Genomic DNA, 20,536 nt, shown 5'->3' with positions numbered 1-20,536 from the left:
AAGCCAGAGTACATTCAGAAATCATTGCTTTTTGTTTTTATATGTATTATTCATACACACTAACCAAAACCAATGAATATGTCCCTTTTGTTTGGATTTATTAGTCTGTTTAACCTGCTCATTTTAAAGGTGATGCTGTAACCTTATATTCACAGGTGTAAGGTGAGGTCATCTCCGCTGACAGGTGATGAACTACATAATGCTGCCCACTCATAACACACCCGCTCATGGTGTCAGAGAGCAGATACCTGTTGGATTACCTAATACAGGAGACATGAATATGTTCAGGTTTAGCTCTGATAATCTCAGCAGCTTTAGTCTTATAATAGAACATCCTGCCCTCTTGACTCCAGATCTTTCTAAACCTGCAGCCTCACGCAGATTCATTGATATTTGATTCATTCATAAATTGAAAAAGGAATTATGTATTCACAAGTTTTAACCCATGCATGCTGTTTTATGCTGTATACTGTTTGATCCAGGTCCAGTTTGACCTGGATCAGAATCTACACACAGTTTCAAACCACAAATCTATTTAAAATGTATGCACAGCCAAAAATAATAACAAATAGGGAGTTAATCCTTACATAAAGTTTCATAAAGCTGTGTGTTTATTAGGTTTTACACTACACTTTAATAGATAATATTCATATATAATATTTCATTTAATGTTCTTGTCAGATTAGTCTAATTTGATCTGAATCTGGCAAATTTGATATATAAAAATGTATAGAACCTGTAAGCTGCAATAGTAAATATTTTCTATAAACATTTTAAGTTGTGAACCTTTTTGGGTGACTTAAGATAAAGTCTTTGTTAAAATGGGTCAACTTTGACCTAAATATTTGAGTTTAAAAGATACATATGAGCCCAGTGATGTTAGAAAGGGCTCAGAGGGCATCAAGAAACTTCGTTTATCTACATCTACATCTAGTATCAAAACTGAAAGACCTTAGGATTACTCTGGAAAATCTGTGTCAAGTACTATAATATGAAAACTTACATCCATAAATGCCATAAACACAAATACTGAACCATCACACAGAGAAGTGAAGCATGATGTCTGCCACATAATGACAAGCAGATCAAGACTAGTTTTGGTATTTGACTTTTCTCACCAATGACCCTCTTGGCTCTCACAGACAAATACAAAATATTACATTGAGCAGTATTATTGTTGATGGACTACTGAGTGTATTAGTCCATTTACCAGGTTTTCTACTAGGTTTTCTGGAGACTTAAGTTTGTAGAAGACTTAAATGCAAGCTAATGGAGTCTGGAGGTTATTTCAAAAGAGAATCTTACATTTTGCAATTCAAGATAGATAATTTTGGACCATTTTGAGAATCATATATGTTGTATGTATCATATGTTTCTTAAGTTTTACTCATTTACTCAATGTCTTTTTAGTTTCGTACATTTACTCTTGCTGTGTGTGATATACTGAAAAATAAAACAATCTAACCTGTATTTTCCAAAGTGTGTTCATCTCAACACCTCTGGTTCTACATGCTCCACTCAGACATCGTTTGCCAAGTCAGGTGACTGATGAAAGATAAGCTCTTTAACCAGCCAGAACACGCAGACCTCACAGTGACCTTTTACCTGGCCTCTCACCTGCCAATCTCTGCTCAGAGCTGGCGTGCAGACATCACAGACCTATACACACTTATACATTTACACAGAAAATAACAGGAAACATTTAGACAAAATATAACCACATAGTGTATGTGATGTTACTGTGCATTATCCTGCTTATTAGAGAGTTATTTACTGAAAATGTACCAAACCTGATTTTAAAAAAAAGGTTGCTATACAAATTATTTCATTCATCAGCTACAAAAAATAATCACTTATTTTATTCGACTGTGTAATTCTTCCAATTTGTCTACCTGAGGGACTTTTCTGGCTAAGTCCAAACATATATAGTATGTATTTTTTAATGTTCTACGGCTAGACCTGTGTATACACAGCAATGGCATGTTACACAGAAATAAAAGACCAAACAGTCATTAACCAATCAGAGACTATAATATGCAGTGATTATGCAGTATTGTGATGAATGAGAACTATTCATTAAACTATAAAAGTGATTTTGACAAACTAATGCATCAAAGAATGTGATTTATGTCAGTGTCAGCTGATACTATGAGATGATACAACGCAGATTCAACAGTGTTAACCTGTAAATCTAATCTGGAAACATCATTAAAGTGTAAATTTGACAACTAATCCTGAAAATCAGTGGATTTAAAACCAATATTAACAACACTTCAGTTCATTTTATTAAAGACCCCTTCCAGATGTTGAATAACATGATACTAATAACACAAAAGTACCTCTTTAAAGAAGTTAAAACACAATTTTTCAGAGGTTTGCTGTGTACACTAAAGTCCAAATCTCAATGATACATTATTTAATGATAGGTAATTATGTAATTATGTTTCTTCTTTGAAAGAAAGCCAATCTTTATATTTAATTTAACTGAAATGAACTAATCTTTAGCATTTTGAGTAAAAAGATATGTAAGTTTGATGAATTACTCTATGCTATTTAACAACACCAGGTAACTTCAAAAATGCACAATGAAATTCATGAATATTTTACTTTTTTATTCATGCACTATATTTCCAATTATAGTTATTGTTCTTATTGCACACATTCTGGGAGACATACACACAAGACTGTGAATGGTGGAGTGATGGACACCAAAGTGATGTGCAACATCTGTCTGGGTCATTCCTGCATGCAGCATCCTGACTGCCTGATCACGGTTGGCTGCACTCAACCATGGCGTTTTTGCCACAGACATTTTCTCCATTTATACTTCAGGGTTTTTAATAGGGAGGGTCACATGTGTAAAAAAGCAATTTAGCTCATCCCAGTATTTCACTCCCCTACCCAGTTTGTACACTTGTGAATACAACTTTAATAAATTGGCTGTGGCTGAGAAAAAGCAACAACAGTCAGGCAGAACAACAGTATATTGTGTGTCTGAGAAGCTGTTTGGAGTGTCTGAGTACATCTCATGACAATTCTAGCAAATTTTTAAATGTGATTTTTTAAAGTTGCTTAGTGTAATATGATGGTAAATGTCATATCTGCTATATCTACAATACATCTATTATATTATCTATTATCTGTTATATATAGTATTTTCTCATGGATGGTTTATGAGTGAAATATGAGGAATGAGGAACTAAAAGGAAAGGTGGAAACCAAACCTCATCTCTGCAGACGCAGAATAAAGCCTCACATATAAACTCTGTACAGAGAAGAACATGGACCACAGGTTACATTAAAACCCCAGACTGTAGGTGCCTCTTAAATAAACGATTGTGGGTATATTTGGTGGAGCCACCCCAGTTTTGGTTATTAATAGATTCACATACTCTGACCACACTGCACCCAACCCATCCTGCACTGGTTTCAACTTGTAATTTAACAACCAGAGCCTGAAAACACTTCAGAAGCAGTGAAACTGAGCCGAGGACTGCAGTAATGTAAGAGCATACGGTGAAAACGTACAATCAATGGGTAAAAGTCTGTCTGCTATAAATACCACTGTGCTCCTACATCTGATTACTGGAGAGCAACAATATAATTTGTCCGCCGTGTGACCAGTGACAGACTTCAGTTTCATTTCAGTTCATGACATCATTATAATGTTTATTATCATATTTGTAAAGTGAGAAGGAACACCTGTTTCTTGCCTTATCCACCTATTATAAGTCGAGATAGTTTATTGATCAAACAGCCTACATGAAACAGAAACTTGTGTCCATGTACAGTCACACTGTTCCTCCACATAGCCCAGGGGTGCTAAACATATGGCCCGTGGGCCAAAACTGGTCTGCCAAAGATTCCAATATGGTCCCCTTGGGATGAATTTGATGTTATTGGTGAAGGGTGTCAAACTCATTTTAGTTCAGGGGACAGATGCAGCCCAATGTGATCTCAAGTAGATCAAACTAGTAAAATAACAGTATAAATACCTGTAAATAATGACAAATACAAATTCCAATGCCTGTTACTAAAGATCAACTGGGATCTGTAATGCAAATGTATAAATGATAAGTTGAGGCATAGTATTGTTAAAATTGCACTTATTTTTTTGGAGAAATTACAGGTTGTTTATGGTTGTTCAGGTTATTCACAATTGGTTGTGAGAGGATAGTTTGTAGATGTAAACATTTTCATAATTTAATTTTACTTTTTTGCTCCAACACAAAGAGAATAATTTGGCATTGTCATTATAATATTAAGTTATTATGCAATTATTTTACCTGTCTGACCCTATTATCATACTGGTCTGTACATGGCCACTGAACTAAAATAAGTTTGATGTCCCTGACTTACATTAACGTACTGTGCTGTTCTTCATTTTCATCTTCAGCCACTATACCTATTGATGCTCATTTATGTCATATGGAAACCTAAAAGATGGAATCAATACCAAAACTTGCAATTCTTAGTATGGCCTCAGTTCACGTGAGGCTCTACAAGTGACTCAATCCCATAGGCTCCATATTAAAATGTAGAAATTATTATCAGAAAAAAAGTATCAACAGCTGAGTACAACAAAGGGGTTAGGCCTCTGTTGCTAATCTCTGTTCATGATGACTGCATAGGGTGAATTTTCATACAGGTTAGCATCATAAATTATATATATGTGTCATGTTCTTACTAATATTATTTGGCCTGTGGATGTAACTCAGGTTAACTAATGTAAGAACAGAATTTGATTGGATTATTTTCTCAGCCCATGTAGCCTATTGTTATTTAATAATAATAATAATAATAATAATAATAATAATAATAATAATAATAATAATAATAATAATAATAATAATAATAATAATAATAAACTTTATTTGTATAGCACCTTTCATACAGAAATTGTAGCCCAAAGTGCTTCACAAAGTGCATACATTTAGTGTATTTATACGATACTGTTAAACACAACTATGTGTTAACAAGCTGAAACTACTTCAAATTACATTTAATGAGACAGTGTTAGTTGATGTGGTTGGAGCTTTCTATATGATACTATTAGCTTGTGTTTGGTGTGTGTTTCCCCAGCTCCATCCTTTATTTCCTTCTATTTATTTGGACTGATTTTTCCAAAATCCAAGATGACAACAGTCAAAATGCCAAAGGCGTAAAATGCTGCCAGAGGCTTTTGTCCAACTTTTATTCAGTTCATATAATATCCATAATGGCCAATTTTCTATGTTTTTAACATTAAGTCTTAAAGTTTTAGGCTTTTAATTTGCAAAAATTATCAGTCATTTGTACATTGTCTTTGATAATCAACCATAAACACATGGTACCTTATGTTTATTGTGTTGCAGTTAAACAACACAATATGGTCCACAATAATTACAGCATCACTGTTTACATAACCCTATTATGATTCATTTTTTAAGGTTAGGGTTTCCAGATGTGAGGAAATCAGACTATATGATGTACTCATATGATGACTAGTTCTGTAAGTTAGTATGAAAAAAGCACAGGTAGAGGTTTTATTAGTTTTATATATTTTTGTATGAGCTTCAATTGTGTAACTTTACATCAAATGTATCAATAATCTGTCCATTTTGTTTGATACCCAAACATGTAGAAACACCATACCATGTGTTCATTGTATTACACTCACAATATTGTCCGGAATAACTGCAATATTCATCTTATTGTGAAGCTATTGTGAAGCTATTATTAGCATCAGTAATAATAATAATAATAATAATAATAATAATAATAATAATAATAATGATAATAATAATAATAATAATAATAATAAGCTCATTTTATCTTGAATATTGAATTTTTTGGCCATTTCTGTGGACTGAAAATAAGATGTAAATCAGACAAAACACCACAATATAAAGGCATATGTTGATGCCGTACTCTTACCTCAGGAGCTGCTGTATTTTTCTACCTCTTCTTGTGTCTTTTGTAAATTTTCCAGAGTAATCTCAGGCTCTCTGTCTCCTCCTCTCCATCCTTCCCTCCTCCCTCCTCTCTCCTACAACAATCCCTCCCTGCTCAGTCTGTCCCTCCTTCACTTTACATGCAGACCTCCTTCTGCCTCAGTCGGATTTTCCCGTCTTCATCTTCTTCTTTTCATCTCAGTGGGCTTGAACGATGCTGCCCTGTAGGTTGTTGGGTCTGCTGGGAATCTTCAGCTTCTGCAGCGGTAAGAAAAACACTTCTCTCTCTATCTGTTAGTTGAATAAATCATAAACTCTGGTTGTGGTCAAAGCTCTAATCTTGTTACTTTTCAGAGGGGAGGGGTTAGTCCTTTGGGAAACTTGTAGACCAGTAGTTCCTAAACATACCTGTGTGTTTGCTGACAGAAACAGCTTAATGAAGTGAAGGACCAGATTATTTAAAGCACCTCCATCTGCTCCACTTGGAGCTTTACATGGAAAACATCTGTCTCCCTCCATCTTATGGCGTAAAATTAACCCAGTCATTCTCTAAACTAGAATTTGCCATTTATAGTTTACTAATGTGTGCATTGGGGGCTGGATTGGGGCCATTCATTCTACAACCCCGCCCCATTTGGTGATTGACAGCTTTAATCACCTGTAGTGTTCAGGGTGGGGCGGATGCTGATGGGATAAGGTGTTTTTTTTTATAGCAGGCTGATCCTATTGAGGGCAGTGTTGCGCTCATGTGTGCTAATTGCAGAGCAGTGTTTCCCATCTTGGTGCTAAACGTTAAGCAGTCGTGTTTTTTGGCAACTTCGTTGATGGGAAAGGCTTGTGTACCAGTGAACATGCCCCAAGTTTTACTTTAAACTAGAAGACAACAACGTTAAATGTCTAATCCTTATCCCATGGCTTTTTTTCCATACCTGGGAATGTCTGCTTTTAGTTTTTGTACACCAAACACAGGGATGGACACATTCACTGCTTTTGGATATTTCAAGACAATGAATAAACAATAATTTTAAACTACTTCACCTCAGTTTACAACTATTTTCATTGAATAACCTTTTTTTTTTTTTTTACATCGCATGTTTGATCATGTTTCTTTAGCAAAGGAATGTGTTTTATTTTATCTGCTGACCCTTTTTATTTTAAGTCTTGCTGCATTTTCAAACAGTGATAGAATATTAAAATAAAACAAAAAAAGTTATTATTAAATGAGTCTGTTATAAATTTGGGGAGGCCTTTTCGTACTTTGGGTATCTGCATCATGCTAGCTGTTACTGTAAGACCTTTATTTTAAGGTAACTGCTAATTTCTGACTGCCACTTAATCCAATAAAACCCATTATGCTTTCTTTTCAAAGCAATTAAAATTAGCAGTTAAAATACACCTTATTCATTGAGCTGATAGAAAAAAATCATGTAATATTACTGGAATGTTGCTGAATGGAAATTTTACTCATCCTCCTGTTGAAGTTTGAAAACGAAATACTAAAATAAGTTGTTATAGAAATACTAAGTTGTTTTTTAGCTCAGTGTCAGGTCAATGATCTTCTCTAGTTTGGTTTATTGAGCCTGAATCATATGTAATACATATTAAGTTGTTATTCAAGAAATTTTAGGCATTTGCTTCTTTTGCCTCGGAGTTTCCCTTTTGGATTATCTTTGCATTTTGCCAAATATAGTAAATATAAAATGTAATGTGTATATCATTGTCAGTTATTATGATTTGTTTAATTTTTCTCAGTGTCCTACTACAGTGTCCTACTGTTTTAATATAATTTTTAGTTTGATTTTTTTTTTGTTGCTGATTTTTGTTTGTGCAATAACAGACAATATTTTCACCAAACCACTTAGTGTTCTCTTTAATTTGCCTACCAAAGACAGGCTAGCTCTTTAGTCCTGCTTATGTTAAGCTATATGCTACATGCTTACGCATAACTAATCCAATAAAACTTGTTTATTATTTATATGCAGTTACGTGTCCATCTTATGCAAAAATACCTTCTTTGTTGTACTGATACAGAAAATACTGCAGGGATATTATTTTGCCTGGCATAGATCTCTCTCTAATTCCCTTCTTGTTGAACTTTGTTGATTATTTACCCAAAAAGACGAGCACTTCTGTCATATTGAATCAGACATTCTTCACACCAGAACCAGAGCCTTTAAATAGGCTCTGTGTTATCCCCACTGCCAACCTAATCCTCCCATCACTGAGCTAAACAGTTCCACTGACAGCCACAAAGTGGGAAACCAGACTAAAGATTTCCAGTCAGACCGAGTTACGCATTAACTCACACTCTTCACCTCTGACCCTGTGGTGGAGATAAAGGTAAAGGGAAGAAGCTGAGTCAGAGATTGAAACATGCAAGTGAACATTTAGATAAATAAAGGTAAATCTCCTCTGATGAAACCACAGTTTCACATGTTTTCACTAAGGCAAATTTGCATTGTGGTCTGTTTGTCTTCTGAACTGACCTGTAGATTCATTCCAAATCCTATGGGATGAATAAACCCAGCCATTAATTTGTGTCTGCAACCAGATAAGTCTGGTATGTAGAACTCCAAAAGATTGGGAACACATAACAGTCTTGTTTTAACAAAAGTCTTGTTCTTCACAAAACTGAAAAGAACACTATTTTTTGATGAAACCCCTCCAAAATCGAATGATGATGACTTTTGCATCAACGCATGTATATCAACAGGATATCAACAAGTTTTTGGACAGTGAATGTTAAAGAACATGGTTGCAGAAATCAAAGAGGGATGTGACAGAGTTGTTGTCCATGAGGTGCACCATCAGTGATCATATGATTTCTAAAAACAAAACAGATTTTTGTTGGGACAGACAGAAAGAATGTGTCTAAACTGTGTGCATGGCTCTAATTAAGATCTAATTTCTTAAATGGAGTATAATATTCATATTTATGTTTTTATTTAGACTAAAATACATAAAATCACACAAAAATTTTGAAAAAAAAGTGAGGAAAAAGTAAGTTTTTCTTCAGTTTTCTCTATTTCAGATATAATAACCCTCAACTTCAATCTGAGCTTCTACATACTTCATCTACATGATCAGTAAATCAAATATAAGAAAATATATGATTTTCACAGAAAAAATGCTAGATATAGAGGGCAATATAACAATAAATGTGATAAATCTCTTCAGAAAGGTTAAATAGAGAGAACAATTCATTTGGGGACTACCACAAAGGTAACACTGGGTCTTTATGGGTTAAATTTCAATGTAGTCATAGATGTTCTTTGTTTTGCTTGTGATTCTTTTTGTACTCATAGGTGTTGTTTCATATTTTCACTCACATTTTTTCTTCACAAAAACAATACATAAAGACCCAGTGTAGGAGTTAAGTCTTTCTCAGAATAAATACAAAACATCCAACCTTCTGTATGTAAATGTAGTCATCATGGTACTTAAAAACCAAGCCAGACACTCTGTTTTGTCTGTTTTTATTTTTGAGCTGTTGTTATCATCCATCTCCAGGTCAGGAGGAGAGCACGGCGGACGAGTCCTGCGATAACTTCACTGACCTCAACCTGTCACACTGCTTTGTGGGAACCAGCTTGTATGTCCGGCTGCTCCTCTACACCCGCTCTAACCTCCGCTGTGGCCGGGAACTCAACCACCACCACTTGTCCTCACAGCCGCTTTTCAACGTCTCCAGGCCGACAGCCTTCGTCATCCATGGCTACCGACCCACCGGAGCGCCCCCCATCTGGATAGACCACATAGTCCACCTGTTGGCAGAGCAGGAGGACATGAACATAATAGTCATGGACTGGAACAAGGGGGCGGCCAACCTCAACTACTTCACTGCTGTGACTTATACCAGGGAGGCAGCCCTCAACCTGACCGGCTTCATCATGACTATGGAGGTGAGAAATGTGTGAAGGTGTTTTCATCTTTTCACATCAGTGACAGTGAACAGAGTAAAGTAGCTGAAGATGTTTTACTGTGAAGAAAAAATACTTGAAGGCAGGGGTTGGTTATGTTTATGATCTAAAAAAAATAGTTTTGACCTAAAGGAGACGGAAAAAAATCTGTCTGGAGCAAGAAGTAAAGACCACAGCTATTATAGCTGCAAAAAGTGGACCAACATCATATTAAACCCTATGGATAAAGAATGGGATTTCACTTAAATTCATATGCAAGTCAAGGCAGGTGAGTGAATACTTTTGGTAATATAGTGCATCTGTTAGGAACAGACTATCTATGAATAAATGTAAACTGAGTTTGTGTATATTGAGTTTAACAATAAAGACACACTAATATAATGTTAAAATAATAATAATAAAAATAAAAATAATAATAATAATAATAATCTTTATTTGTATAGCACCTTTAAAAACAAAGTTTACAAAGTGCTTTGACAGAGGGCACAACAGCAGGATACAAGAAGCAAGTAAAAATGCTAAAGCAGAAGCAACACAATAAGAGAGATGTGTGAAACAAATTAATAATCAAACAGGATAAAAATCAAATTAAAAAAATTAAAATTAAAAAATTAAAAAGTTAAAAAGGGACAGACATCACATAAAAGCAAGTCTATAAAAATGTGTTTTAAGAAGTGATTTAAAAGATGTCACTGATTCCGTAAGCCTTATCTCCTCGGGCAGGCCATTCCAAAGTCAAGGGGCCCTGATGGAAAAGGCTCGGTCACCTTTAGATTTAAGCCTCGACTTTGGAACAGCCAGGAGCCCTCTGCCCGGGGATCTAAGGCTGCGTACTGGCTTGTAGTCAACAAGCATCTCATCTATATAGCTAGGGGCCAGACCCATTTGGGTTTTAAAAGTGATCAGTAAAATCTTAAAATCAATTCTAAAACACACAGGGAGCCAATGGAGGGATGCCAGGATAGGGGTGACGTGATGGACCTGTTAATAGTTTCTTATATATGATGTGATATATTAATATTGTTCATTTAACAGAGGGAAGAAGTAAATTAATATTAAATTGAGAATAACAGCACAATTATTAATTATCATGAAGAATCTCATTAGCAAGTAGATTTTTCAAACTTTCCAATGGTGATAACATAAAAAATAAGGCCATAACTAGTTCTCATATTAACTCTGTTTCTTGTCTTGTCACAGTAGAATTAACACAAAATGTCTTATTTTTAGTTAGAATGGCCTAATGATTCATTTAATCTGGTAGGTTTTAGTCTCATTGTGAATATTAGTAGTGTGAAAAAATTTATTGTTTTACATAGTTAAAGAGAGAAGAGAGGTTCAAGTATAGCTCGAGCAATAATGGATTTTTAAAGGTTGACATAATGATGATAGCTTGGAGCAGGAAAATGTCAACAGCTTATTAACCCCACTTAGTCTCTGACTTTAACTGCACATGTCAAAGGAATCAATACTTCAGTAAATCTATTTCAAACCATCTATTAGCCCCTTGACAGAGAATGGTTTATTTAATGTCCACCTGTATGTATTACAGGATCAGAAAGTCTAATATAGATGAGCCATGCAGCTTGCGCAAAATATATAAATAAAAGTAAAAAGTACATGACTCCTGCAGCTCTGTGGAGTTTTTTAGCCTCTTTAAGTGTTTTGGTTTTTCAGCAGTACCTGTCACTTCCCTGAGCTACAGCGGTTTTGTTCAGCTCAGTAGGAAACAGTTGAAACCAGACCCTGAATGCCTAAGCCTTGTGTCTGCAGGAGGAGGGAGCCTCTCTGAGCTCAGTTCACCTGATTGGTGTCAGTCTGGGAGCTCACCTGGCTGGATTTGTAGGAGAAAACCTGAAAGGGAAGATTGGGCGTATCACAGGTAAAAGAAAAAGAAAAAAAAAAAAAAACAGAGTATGCATGAGAAGAGTAAGACAATTTGAAAGTTATTGCAAACTTGTAAATGGAGAAATTATGGCCTGGCAGTATTATTAATTACATAGCCATCTATATTTTTTTTAAATCATTATCATGATCATGAATTTTCAGTTTTTCACTTTTTAATTGGTCTATTTATCAAAATAAACTTGAAGTACAGAGTAGTAACTATGTACTTATGCTGATTTACTTATTGATAGTGCTCTCAATAATGTTGCAGTGATTAGAATAGAGGTTAAAAATACATTTAAAAAAGATTTTGAAATATAAGTATAAATGGATTAACTGTTCTGAAAATGTAACTGACAGTGCTGATATAGAAATGTAATGCAATAGTAAAAGACAACAGGTAAATAATGTGCTGTCTCTGACATGCTCTGCACTGTTTTAACAAAGAAGTTACAAATAAACTAACCTGAAATAAAACAGTAGATTGGACATTTAATTCCATAAGACGTTCTCGCCGAGCAGACAGATTTACTGTAAAGCTGTGTGGACACAACAACGGCAGACAAACACCTCCATATGTGGCCACAAAAATCAGGTGTTTGTCCTTGATTTAGCACCTTGTGTTTTTGCAACTCAGCACTTAAATAAATACCAATAATTCTTAATACATGTATATCTGCAGGAAACTTACACATGTGTTATTTTCTTTAGAAAAGAACTCACTTAACTTACTAAATGAAGAAGAAGCTGCTGAATTAAGAGACAGTAAAATGTACAGACAGAAAATCCTCCTTATGTCATACTTACGGAAGAGGATTAGGGCCACTAGAAAAATAGAAATAAAACTAGAAGCACTCGGAGAGCGCAGACCTCCGCCAAGGCTGATCAGTGGCCCCCCTGTGGGCCCCCCCACGCCAAGGAGGTTATGTTTTTGCCAGGGTTTGTTTGTCTGTCTGTCTGTTTGTCTGTCCGTTAGTGTGCAACATAACTCAAAAAGTTATGGACAGATTTTGATGAAATTTTCTGGTCTGCGCCCCCCCCCGTGGGCCCCCCCACCCCCGATCACCACCAAAATTTTATTATTTCTTCCTTATCCCATTTCCAACAAACCCTGAAAATTTCATCCAAATCTGTCCATAACTTTTTGAGTTATGTTGCACACTAACGGACAGACAAACAAACAAACAGACAGACAAACAAACCCTGGCAAAAACATAACCTCCTTGGCGGAAGTAATTAAGGTCATATTTTATTCTGAGAAAAAAGTCAGAATTCTGACTTTTCAGAATTCTGACTTTTTTCTCACAATAATAACTAAAAAAAAAAAAAATATATATATATATATATATATATATATATATATATATATATATATGTATATATATACACACACACACACACACATGTATGTATATATATATATATATATATATATATATATATATATATATATATATATATATATATATATATATATATATATATATATATATATATATATATATTGCCTGGAATTTCTGATGAAAATGAACTGAAACGAAATCAAACCCTGATAATATGTTAAAAACCAGAACACCAAAAACCTCGTCAACTCTTAATATTAAACACAGTGTTTGTTTTTGGCTTTTAAATTAATTATGCCTTAATTCATCTGCAAAATCCTGAGCATAATTACATCATAGCAGCCATTTTTTATGCTGTTAGAAAAATGATGTAAAAAGTAAGTAATATAAGGGCAGAATACAGAGGCATTTTGGTATGAAAAGCCATATTTACTGTCATTGATAGAGTCTAGGAGCCATAAATATCACCACTGAAATATTGAATAATGGGAAACTTTTACAGAGCTAAAAAAAAGATAGAGATGTATTTCTCTTATAATCTCTTATTATGTGTATCAAAATATAATAACTGACTGTTGAGCCACTCAGTTAAATGTCTAAACACATTTTTTGTACTTTACTTCATCAGGTCTGGACCCTGCAGGGCCGATGTTCACCAGCGCCACCCCAGGAGAGAGGCTGGACCCCTCAGACGCCATGTTTGTGGATGTCCTACACACCGATATGAACTGTGAGCACCTGAACACAACCTGAGCAAAAAATAAGGCATAGATGTAGGATTTAGCATTTTATCATGTGGATAATGGACTTGCTTTCATTCATTTCTATTTTTCATCCTCAACTTGGCCTCTGTGTTCGTTTTCATGACAGACCCACAGAGTGACTCATTATTCCCTCTAGTGGTCACATAGATTCACATACTGACACACTGGCTTTGTAGCAGGCTCCTGAAGGTAAAATCTGAAACTTTGAGTGCAGGAGGTGGGTTCTGTCAGGATGGACAGTTTGATACAGTTCAGAGTATCTGTAAATTTGCTGCAGACCTTGATCACTTTCACTTGAGCATTTTTTCTGTTTTAGGTTGAGTGATGAAAACCAGCTGATAAACAAATACTGGTGGAGAGAAGTGACTGAAACTCTGTTATTCTCATTAAAAAATGCCTGATGAGTCAAATTAATCTCCCTTACTCTGTTCTATTCCTATTCATGAGAACCAGAAGCCCTGAGCTGTGATGTTGACTCAGTTTATTATCAAAGAAATATGCTCTGAATGCAGGGATAGAAAAAAAATGCTGTTTATGACGTAAAAGTGCTTACCAGCCTATTTCTGGAAAATTATGCTGTAACAGTGGGTGAAAACTTAATGGCCAGGAAAATGGATTTCAAGGTGAGACCATTTGAGAACCACTGATGTAGGTAATTTTTCCATTCTGTCTTTTCTGCAGCGTTTGGACTCAATGGAGCTCACGGTCACATTGACTTCTATGCCAACGGTGGAGCCGACCAACCTGGATGTCCCAAAACCATCTTTGCAGGTGAACACACACACAAAATCCTGCTTTAACCCACACACTATCACACACACACTCATTAACCTGCTGTGTTTTCTTACTCAGGGAAGTCGTACTTTGTGTGCGACCACCAGCGTTCGGTCTTTCTGTACCTGTGTGCTCTGAACCGGACCTGCAGCCTCACCGGTTACCCATGCTCCTCCTATGGCGACTTCCTGGATGGCAGGTGTCTGCAGTGTGAGGCCTTTAAGCCCGCCCCCTGCCCTGTGCTCAGTACGTCACAAAATACCTCATTCAACACTGTGGATAGAAGAAAAATAAAGAATGTTTCAGCTCTTAAATGAACAAACTGCACTATTCTCCATCAAAAACTAGCTCATGTCTTGGTAGATCTGCAATTCAGGAGCGTATCTAGAAAAGATATCTTGCAGGGTGGCATGTGAAGACAGTATGTACCGTAGATGGATTCAACAAAAGAGCCACAAAAATACTTTAGAACTATTTATTGCAATATAATGCACTGTATCAACAGACAACCAAAGTGTTCTTAATGCACAACAGGAACAAGATCAGTGTATTAAAGTAAGTACGAAAATAAAAATGAAAATATTCCAATACAAGTAAAAGTTCTCTGCTCTGTAAATGATTATAATAATTGCCTCTAAGATGTGATGGAACAGAGGAATAACATATTTTAAAATTACTTTGGCCATTTTACAGCTTGTGGTCCCCCTTGCCCCCCCCGTAGATCCACCCCTGCTATTACTTTAGTATTAATTAAACTCCTGTAGGTTATTATGTTACTTAATCTAGTGTTTAGTTAATGAAATATTTGGAAAAAATGTGAAAATGTCCATGTTACGTGTTGAAATTCCCCCCTTTTTGAATTGTACATCAGCAGAAAACCCAATATCTCAAAGATTAGAAAGAAGAGCATTATCAGCAAAAGAACTCAGCATCTATTTTGTAAATATTTACTTGTTTAAGGGATATGTTAAGTAAAAATGTAAAGAAAAAACTTAACATTTCAGTTTCAGATTTCGCTGTTTTCTTATGTGAGATGATGAAATCACTTTGGTTTGATGCAACATTGGGCTTTAATTTAAATGTGTTTTACATTGTATAAACACAAAAATAAATACGTAGCTGATTTACCAGCTGATCTCTAACTTCTTCTGCTGCTAAACAACTGTAGCACATTACTGATCACTAAAAACTGACTTTTTGGTAACCTAAATTTTGCCTTTATTTACTGCTATCTTGGCCTTTTCATGTGACTCACCTGTTTTTAACCATCTTTACTGTATATAATCAGGACGAAACTGTTAACTGTTGATTTATAGGTGTATATGATTGTCTTCTTGAATCTGTGTGTTTTACCTGCAGGTTACGATCTCAGCCCATGGAGGGAAAGGCTGCTGCAACTCGGACAGACCAAAGTATTCTTCAGCACCACGGCCACGCTGCCCTACAGGAGTCAGTTTAACACAAACACATGGCAGACGGACAAGCTCCACTGGTAGTTTAGGAAACATAACCCACTGATAATCAAGTTTCAGACTATTCAAGTCCATAGTTTATATATTTTCACTCTCATATCAAGTGTTTTTGTTTAATTTGTTCATGTCTGAATTGAGAATTTCAGCTTCAACTACAAAAAAAAAAGAAAAAAAAAAAGGTGTGATTTAGATTCGTATTAAACATACAGACCTGAAAAAGTGTGTACAGACGACCCACAATGAAGTCTTTTAGTAAACTAGAAGAAAAGGAATAGACAAAAATAAATGAAATTAACCCTAAAACAGAGTGAGAACTTCAAGATTAAGCTGAAATATGACCAAATATAAGCAAATACACATATTCTTTAGAAGATAATGTTAGGGAAATGAGGAGGATGTTCTACTGAACTGTTGAAAACACCTTTAAAATCCTAAAATTGTGTTTTGAGGATCCAATTTCAGTTTCAATTCTCATTTGCAAGACCTTTTATTTTATTGAAATACAAGATTCTTGCAGCTTTATTCCTAAAATGTGGTTTTATGATACAAAGTGTAAATATATGGAAGCTGTGAAGGGACATGCAGTTTTTACATGTTATTATCCAGGAGATTAAACAGTAAGTGACGTGTGATCCCGAAAACAGAGACTGTTTTCTTATGATAATGGGTGTCTTCACTACATTATAAGGAGAAAACAAAAAGCAGATTTCTTGGTAATGGGATAATTTATCACAAAAAAAATATAATTTAGTAATTGTGATGAACCTAAAATGAGTGTCTGGTTAATTTGACACCGAACATTAAGACAAGGTATAAATACATCATTTAATTTTTTGTAGTATGCCATTAAACAAACTTCTCCTCCTTGCTTCTGTAGCTTCAACATCCAGGCTCACTTTCTCAAAATATCAAGATAAATTAACCTATATTTATAAGAAAGCACATCTTCACAAAATAGCATTAAAAATGGCAAACGCTGCTGTTAGAAACAGCAGAAATAAATTTTACAAATGTAGCTGCAGTGATCTCATTCCACACTTCAAACAGTAAAAGACTTGATATGTGTTATGGCTCTGGTGATGGGAGTGTAATATTGTGTTTGTCCTGTGTGTGGCAGAACTGAGCTACAGGGTGGACATGGTGACCTGGAACCAGTACCTTCGCTGGGGGGTCGTCTACATCAGGCTGCACAGTGGCAAAAGCTACACAGAGGCCCGGGTGGACCAGTGAGTGTCAGAGCGACACCTGAAACACCAGTTAGAGCAGAAGAGTCACAGAAAACCTACTTCAGTTAACCATCAGTTAATCTTTCAATACAGTGCAAGGATAAGTCCAGTGATTTTTACACATTATTTAATGTCAGTGAATCCTGTGAAGATACTATGAATTATTGCAGTGACGTTCAGCTTTTTCTCCTGGCAGATAAAAACTATGAGACCTCCAGTAATAAGACATTCTCCTTGTCATTAAGTGATTACTGTACAGTATATATAAAAAATAGGATTTACACATATTCATCATCTGTTTTCACATTTGTGGAACTGCTTTGCTTAAATTAAACTTCAGTATTGACATATTCTCTCTCATACCTGGGGTCATATTTGCATCACATCCGGCCTAAAAACCATACTGTCACCTTTCCACCAGAAGCCAGAAGTCAAACATCCAATTACTAACTCTGTGACCCACTAATAACAGGCTCAGACATCCTCCAGACAGTGTGTGTGTTAATAGACCTTCTCCTGTCTTTTGTCTCAGTAAACTTCTCCGCTTTGAGCAGTACACCTCCACCCGCCTGCTGGCCCAGTTTGATGATGATCTGCAACATGTCCAGAAGATCTCAATGCGTATCAACACTGGCAACGTGATCGGCCCTCGGTACAAAATCAGACTGTTGAGGATACGATTCACCCCGTTGGAAAGACCAGAGAGGTCAGAACCAAGGAGGGAAGGGAGGGAGGAGGGAAAGGAGGGAGGGAGGAGGCAAGGAAGGAAGACTTACTTCATAGTTCGAGTTATTTACAACATTGTCTAACAATGTGTTGATGGTACTGATGTCAGAGAAAGGGAGGGAAGATAAGAGAATGAAAGGATGCAAGACAGAGGAATATATTTTAAGGAAGGATGTGAGGATGAAGGAAAGAGTAGGGAGGGATGGAAGGAAGGAAGAGTAGAAGTGTATCTAAGAAAGAAACAAACAATAGAGGGAAAGAGGAAAAAGAAGAAAGAAAACATAAAATGAGGGGAAAGGGGGGAAAAGAAGAAAAGGAAGAGATGGACAAAAGAAAGCAAAAGAACATTAGCATCGAACCTGACATCAGGAAGGAAGGATGTGAGGATGAAGGAAAGAAAAGAACCAAGGAGGGATGGAAGGAAGGAAAGAAGGAAGGAAGGGTAGAAGTACATCTAAGAAAGAAAGACACAATAGAGGGAAAGAGGAAAAGGAAGAGAGAAGACATAAAATGAGGGGAAAGGGGGGAAAGAAGCAAAGGAAGAGATGGAAAAAAGAAGGCAAAAGAACATTAGCATCTAACCTGACATCAGGAAGGAAGGATGTGAGGATGAAGGAAAGAAAAGAACCAAGGAGGGATGGAAGGAAGGAAGGAAGGAAGGAAGGGTAGAAGTATATCTAAGAAAGAAAGAAACAATAGAGGGAAAGAGGAAAAGGAAGAAAGAAAACAAAAAATGAGGGAAAAGGGGGGAAAAGAAGCACAGGAAGTGATGGGAAAAAAGAAAGCAAAAGAACAGAAAGAAATTAAGGCAGGAAGGAAGGGAAAGAAAAAATGACAGAGGGAGGGAAAAGAAGGATGAAGGAAGAGGGAAAAAGGATGAGGGCAGGCAGGTGCAGAGATGGAAAAAATAGACAGGAAGGAAAGAGCAAATAAATAGCAGTAAGATGCAGTGTGTTTACTGTGTACTGAACGTTGTGTATTTACTGTGTACTGAACGTTGTGTATTTACTGTGTACTGAACGTATATTTACTGTGTACTGAACGTTGTGTATTTACTGTGTACTGAACGTATATTTACTGTGTACTGAACGTTGTGTATTTACTGTGTACTGAACGTTGTGTATTTACTGTGTACTGAACGTATATTTACTGTGTACTGAACGTTGTCCTGATGCTCTCCTCATGTCAGACCTCTGATGTGCCGCTTTGACATCATCATGGAGGAGAACATGGAGGTGGCGTTTCGTCCTCTACCCTGCGACTCCAGACTCTGACCCCTTCATCACCCTCCTCCTCCTCCTTTCTCTTCATCTTCAATGGAAAAACATTAAACATGCCCTGAACCCTGCTGAAGGACAGTCACTCATCCTCAGGGTCTGACACCTCCTAGGGTGTGGGGGCTCTGGAACAGCTGCTGCATCCTTATTGGCTGCTGGCGGTTACCATAGTTACATGTGACTGAAGCTCCATCTGTGCAGGATTGTTGTGGAAGCTGAAGTGATAGATAATATGAAAAACAGTTGCAGGAGGCATGAAAATGGATCATCTGCAGCTATTCTGACATCAGATGAATGGTTTCAGGTATTTTTCAGTAAAAATGACAAACATTTACTTCTCATTTGTGCAGAATTGTTCAATTCCACCTTTTTTTTTGTTTTGTTTTTCAATCTTCCAATGGCAGGATTACTTTCATTAATGCAACCGTTTCCTGTACAAGTGGCTTAGTCAAAGAAAAATCATTAATGCAGTTCAGCAGTCATACATTTAATATTTTGTCTTGTATGATGGCCTGAAAGTTACAAGTTACACATTTTCAGGAATCTATGCATTTTTTATGATTTCAAAAGACATGCACAGTATTACATGATAGTTACCTGTCAAGACATGGTAGTTAAAAGTTTACAGTGAAAAATACCAGGGAGCTGCATTTGTGAGAAGCAGGAAAATATTCACTGCAGTCACAGCCTCATTTTTTTGTGCCTTAACACCAGCAGATCTCAAGCTTTGTCACCTCGTCCCCCCGCTGTCAAAATTCTCCGACATCATTCAGGTGTGAGAGTTAAATGAAGACGTGGAGCTGCTGCCTTTACAGAGACACTGCTATGTTGTGTGAATAACCAGACATAAGCTGAACAATGAGTCTCCTGAAAATGTGTTTTATTCTCAAAGTCAGTGATAGAAAACACCTGTTGTCTGTTATTTCCCGACAAAAGCAGCTCAGATCAGTATTAGTTTAACTTTTCAAATGTATTAGTCTCGTGACTAAGTTACTTTGTCTAATATGAAATTCATGTCATATTTTTTATTTTGAATTTTCACGCAATGTTTGAAATAAACTTTGAAAGGTTTCATTTTGTTTGTTGCTTATTCAACTGACGTGATGCAACTAAAATGACTTTAGTGTCAAGGATATAGGGGATGTAACTGCAAAAATAAAAACATTTATAGATATCATTTCACTTGTATTGAGTCCAAGTACAAAAAGATATTT

General features: G+C 36.0%; 1 protein-coding gene across 2 annotated transcripts; it reads left to right on the top strand.

The window, feature by feature from the left end:
- Nucleotides 1–6,055: 6,055 nt before the first annotated feature.
- Nucleotides 6,056–20,396, top strand: lipib (lipase, member Ib). 2 transcript variants are annotated; one of them, XM_030123785.1, is made up of 10 exons: nucleotides 6,056–6,196; nucleotides 9,441–9,835; nucleotides 11,627–11,735; nucleotides 13,712–13,813; nucleotides 14,529–14,618; nucleotides 14,700–14,867; nucleotides 15,981–16,070; nucleotides 17,211–17,319; nucleotides 17,852–18,025; nucleotides 19,235–20,396. In XM_030123785.1, exons 1-10 carry the CDS (start codon nucleotides 6,148–6,150, stop codon nucleotides 19,317–19,319), a joined length of 1,371 nt encoding a protein of 456 aa, XP_029979645.1. In that variant the 5' UTR covers nucleotides 6,056–6,147; the 3' UTR covers nucleotides 19,320–20,396. The 2 variants fall into 2 exon arrangements, with proteins under 2 accessions (XP_029979645.1, XP_029979644.1); XM_030123784.1 differs by having other exon boundaries at nucleotides 6,056–6,199; nucleotides 9,444–9,835.
- Nucleotides 20,397–20,536: the final 140 nt, after the last annotated feature.

Source organism: Sphaeramia orbicularis, chromosome 20 (genome assembly GCF_902148855.1).
Source record: "Sphaeramia orbicularis chromosome 20, fSphaOr1.1, whole genome shotgun sequence".
NCBI classification, from domain to species: domain Eukaryota; kingdom Metazoa; phylum Chordata; class Actinopteri; order Kurtiformes; family Apogonidae; genus Sphaeramia; species Sphaeramia orbicularis.
The sequence above is the reverse complement of the archived record's forward strand: the minus strand, read 5'-3'. Positions and strand labels throughout refer to the sequence as shown.

What these genes read in the sequence shown, in the direction of transcription:
- lipib (XM_030123785.1), top strand. Translation starts at nt 6,148, where the DNA reads ATGCTGCCCTGTAGGTTGTTGGGTCTGCTGGGAATCTTCAGCTTCTGC. An exon ending in GCTTCATCATGACTATGGAG is followed by an intron (nt 9,836 to 11,626) that starts GTGAGAAATGTG and finishes TTGTGTCTGCAG; the next exon opens with GAGGAGGGAGCCTCTCTGAG. An exon ending in CGCCCCCTGCCCTGTGCTCA is followed by an intron (nt 14,868 to 15,980) that starts GTACGTCACAAA and finishes TTTTACCTGCAG; the next exon opens with GTTACGATCTCAGCCCATGG.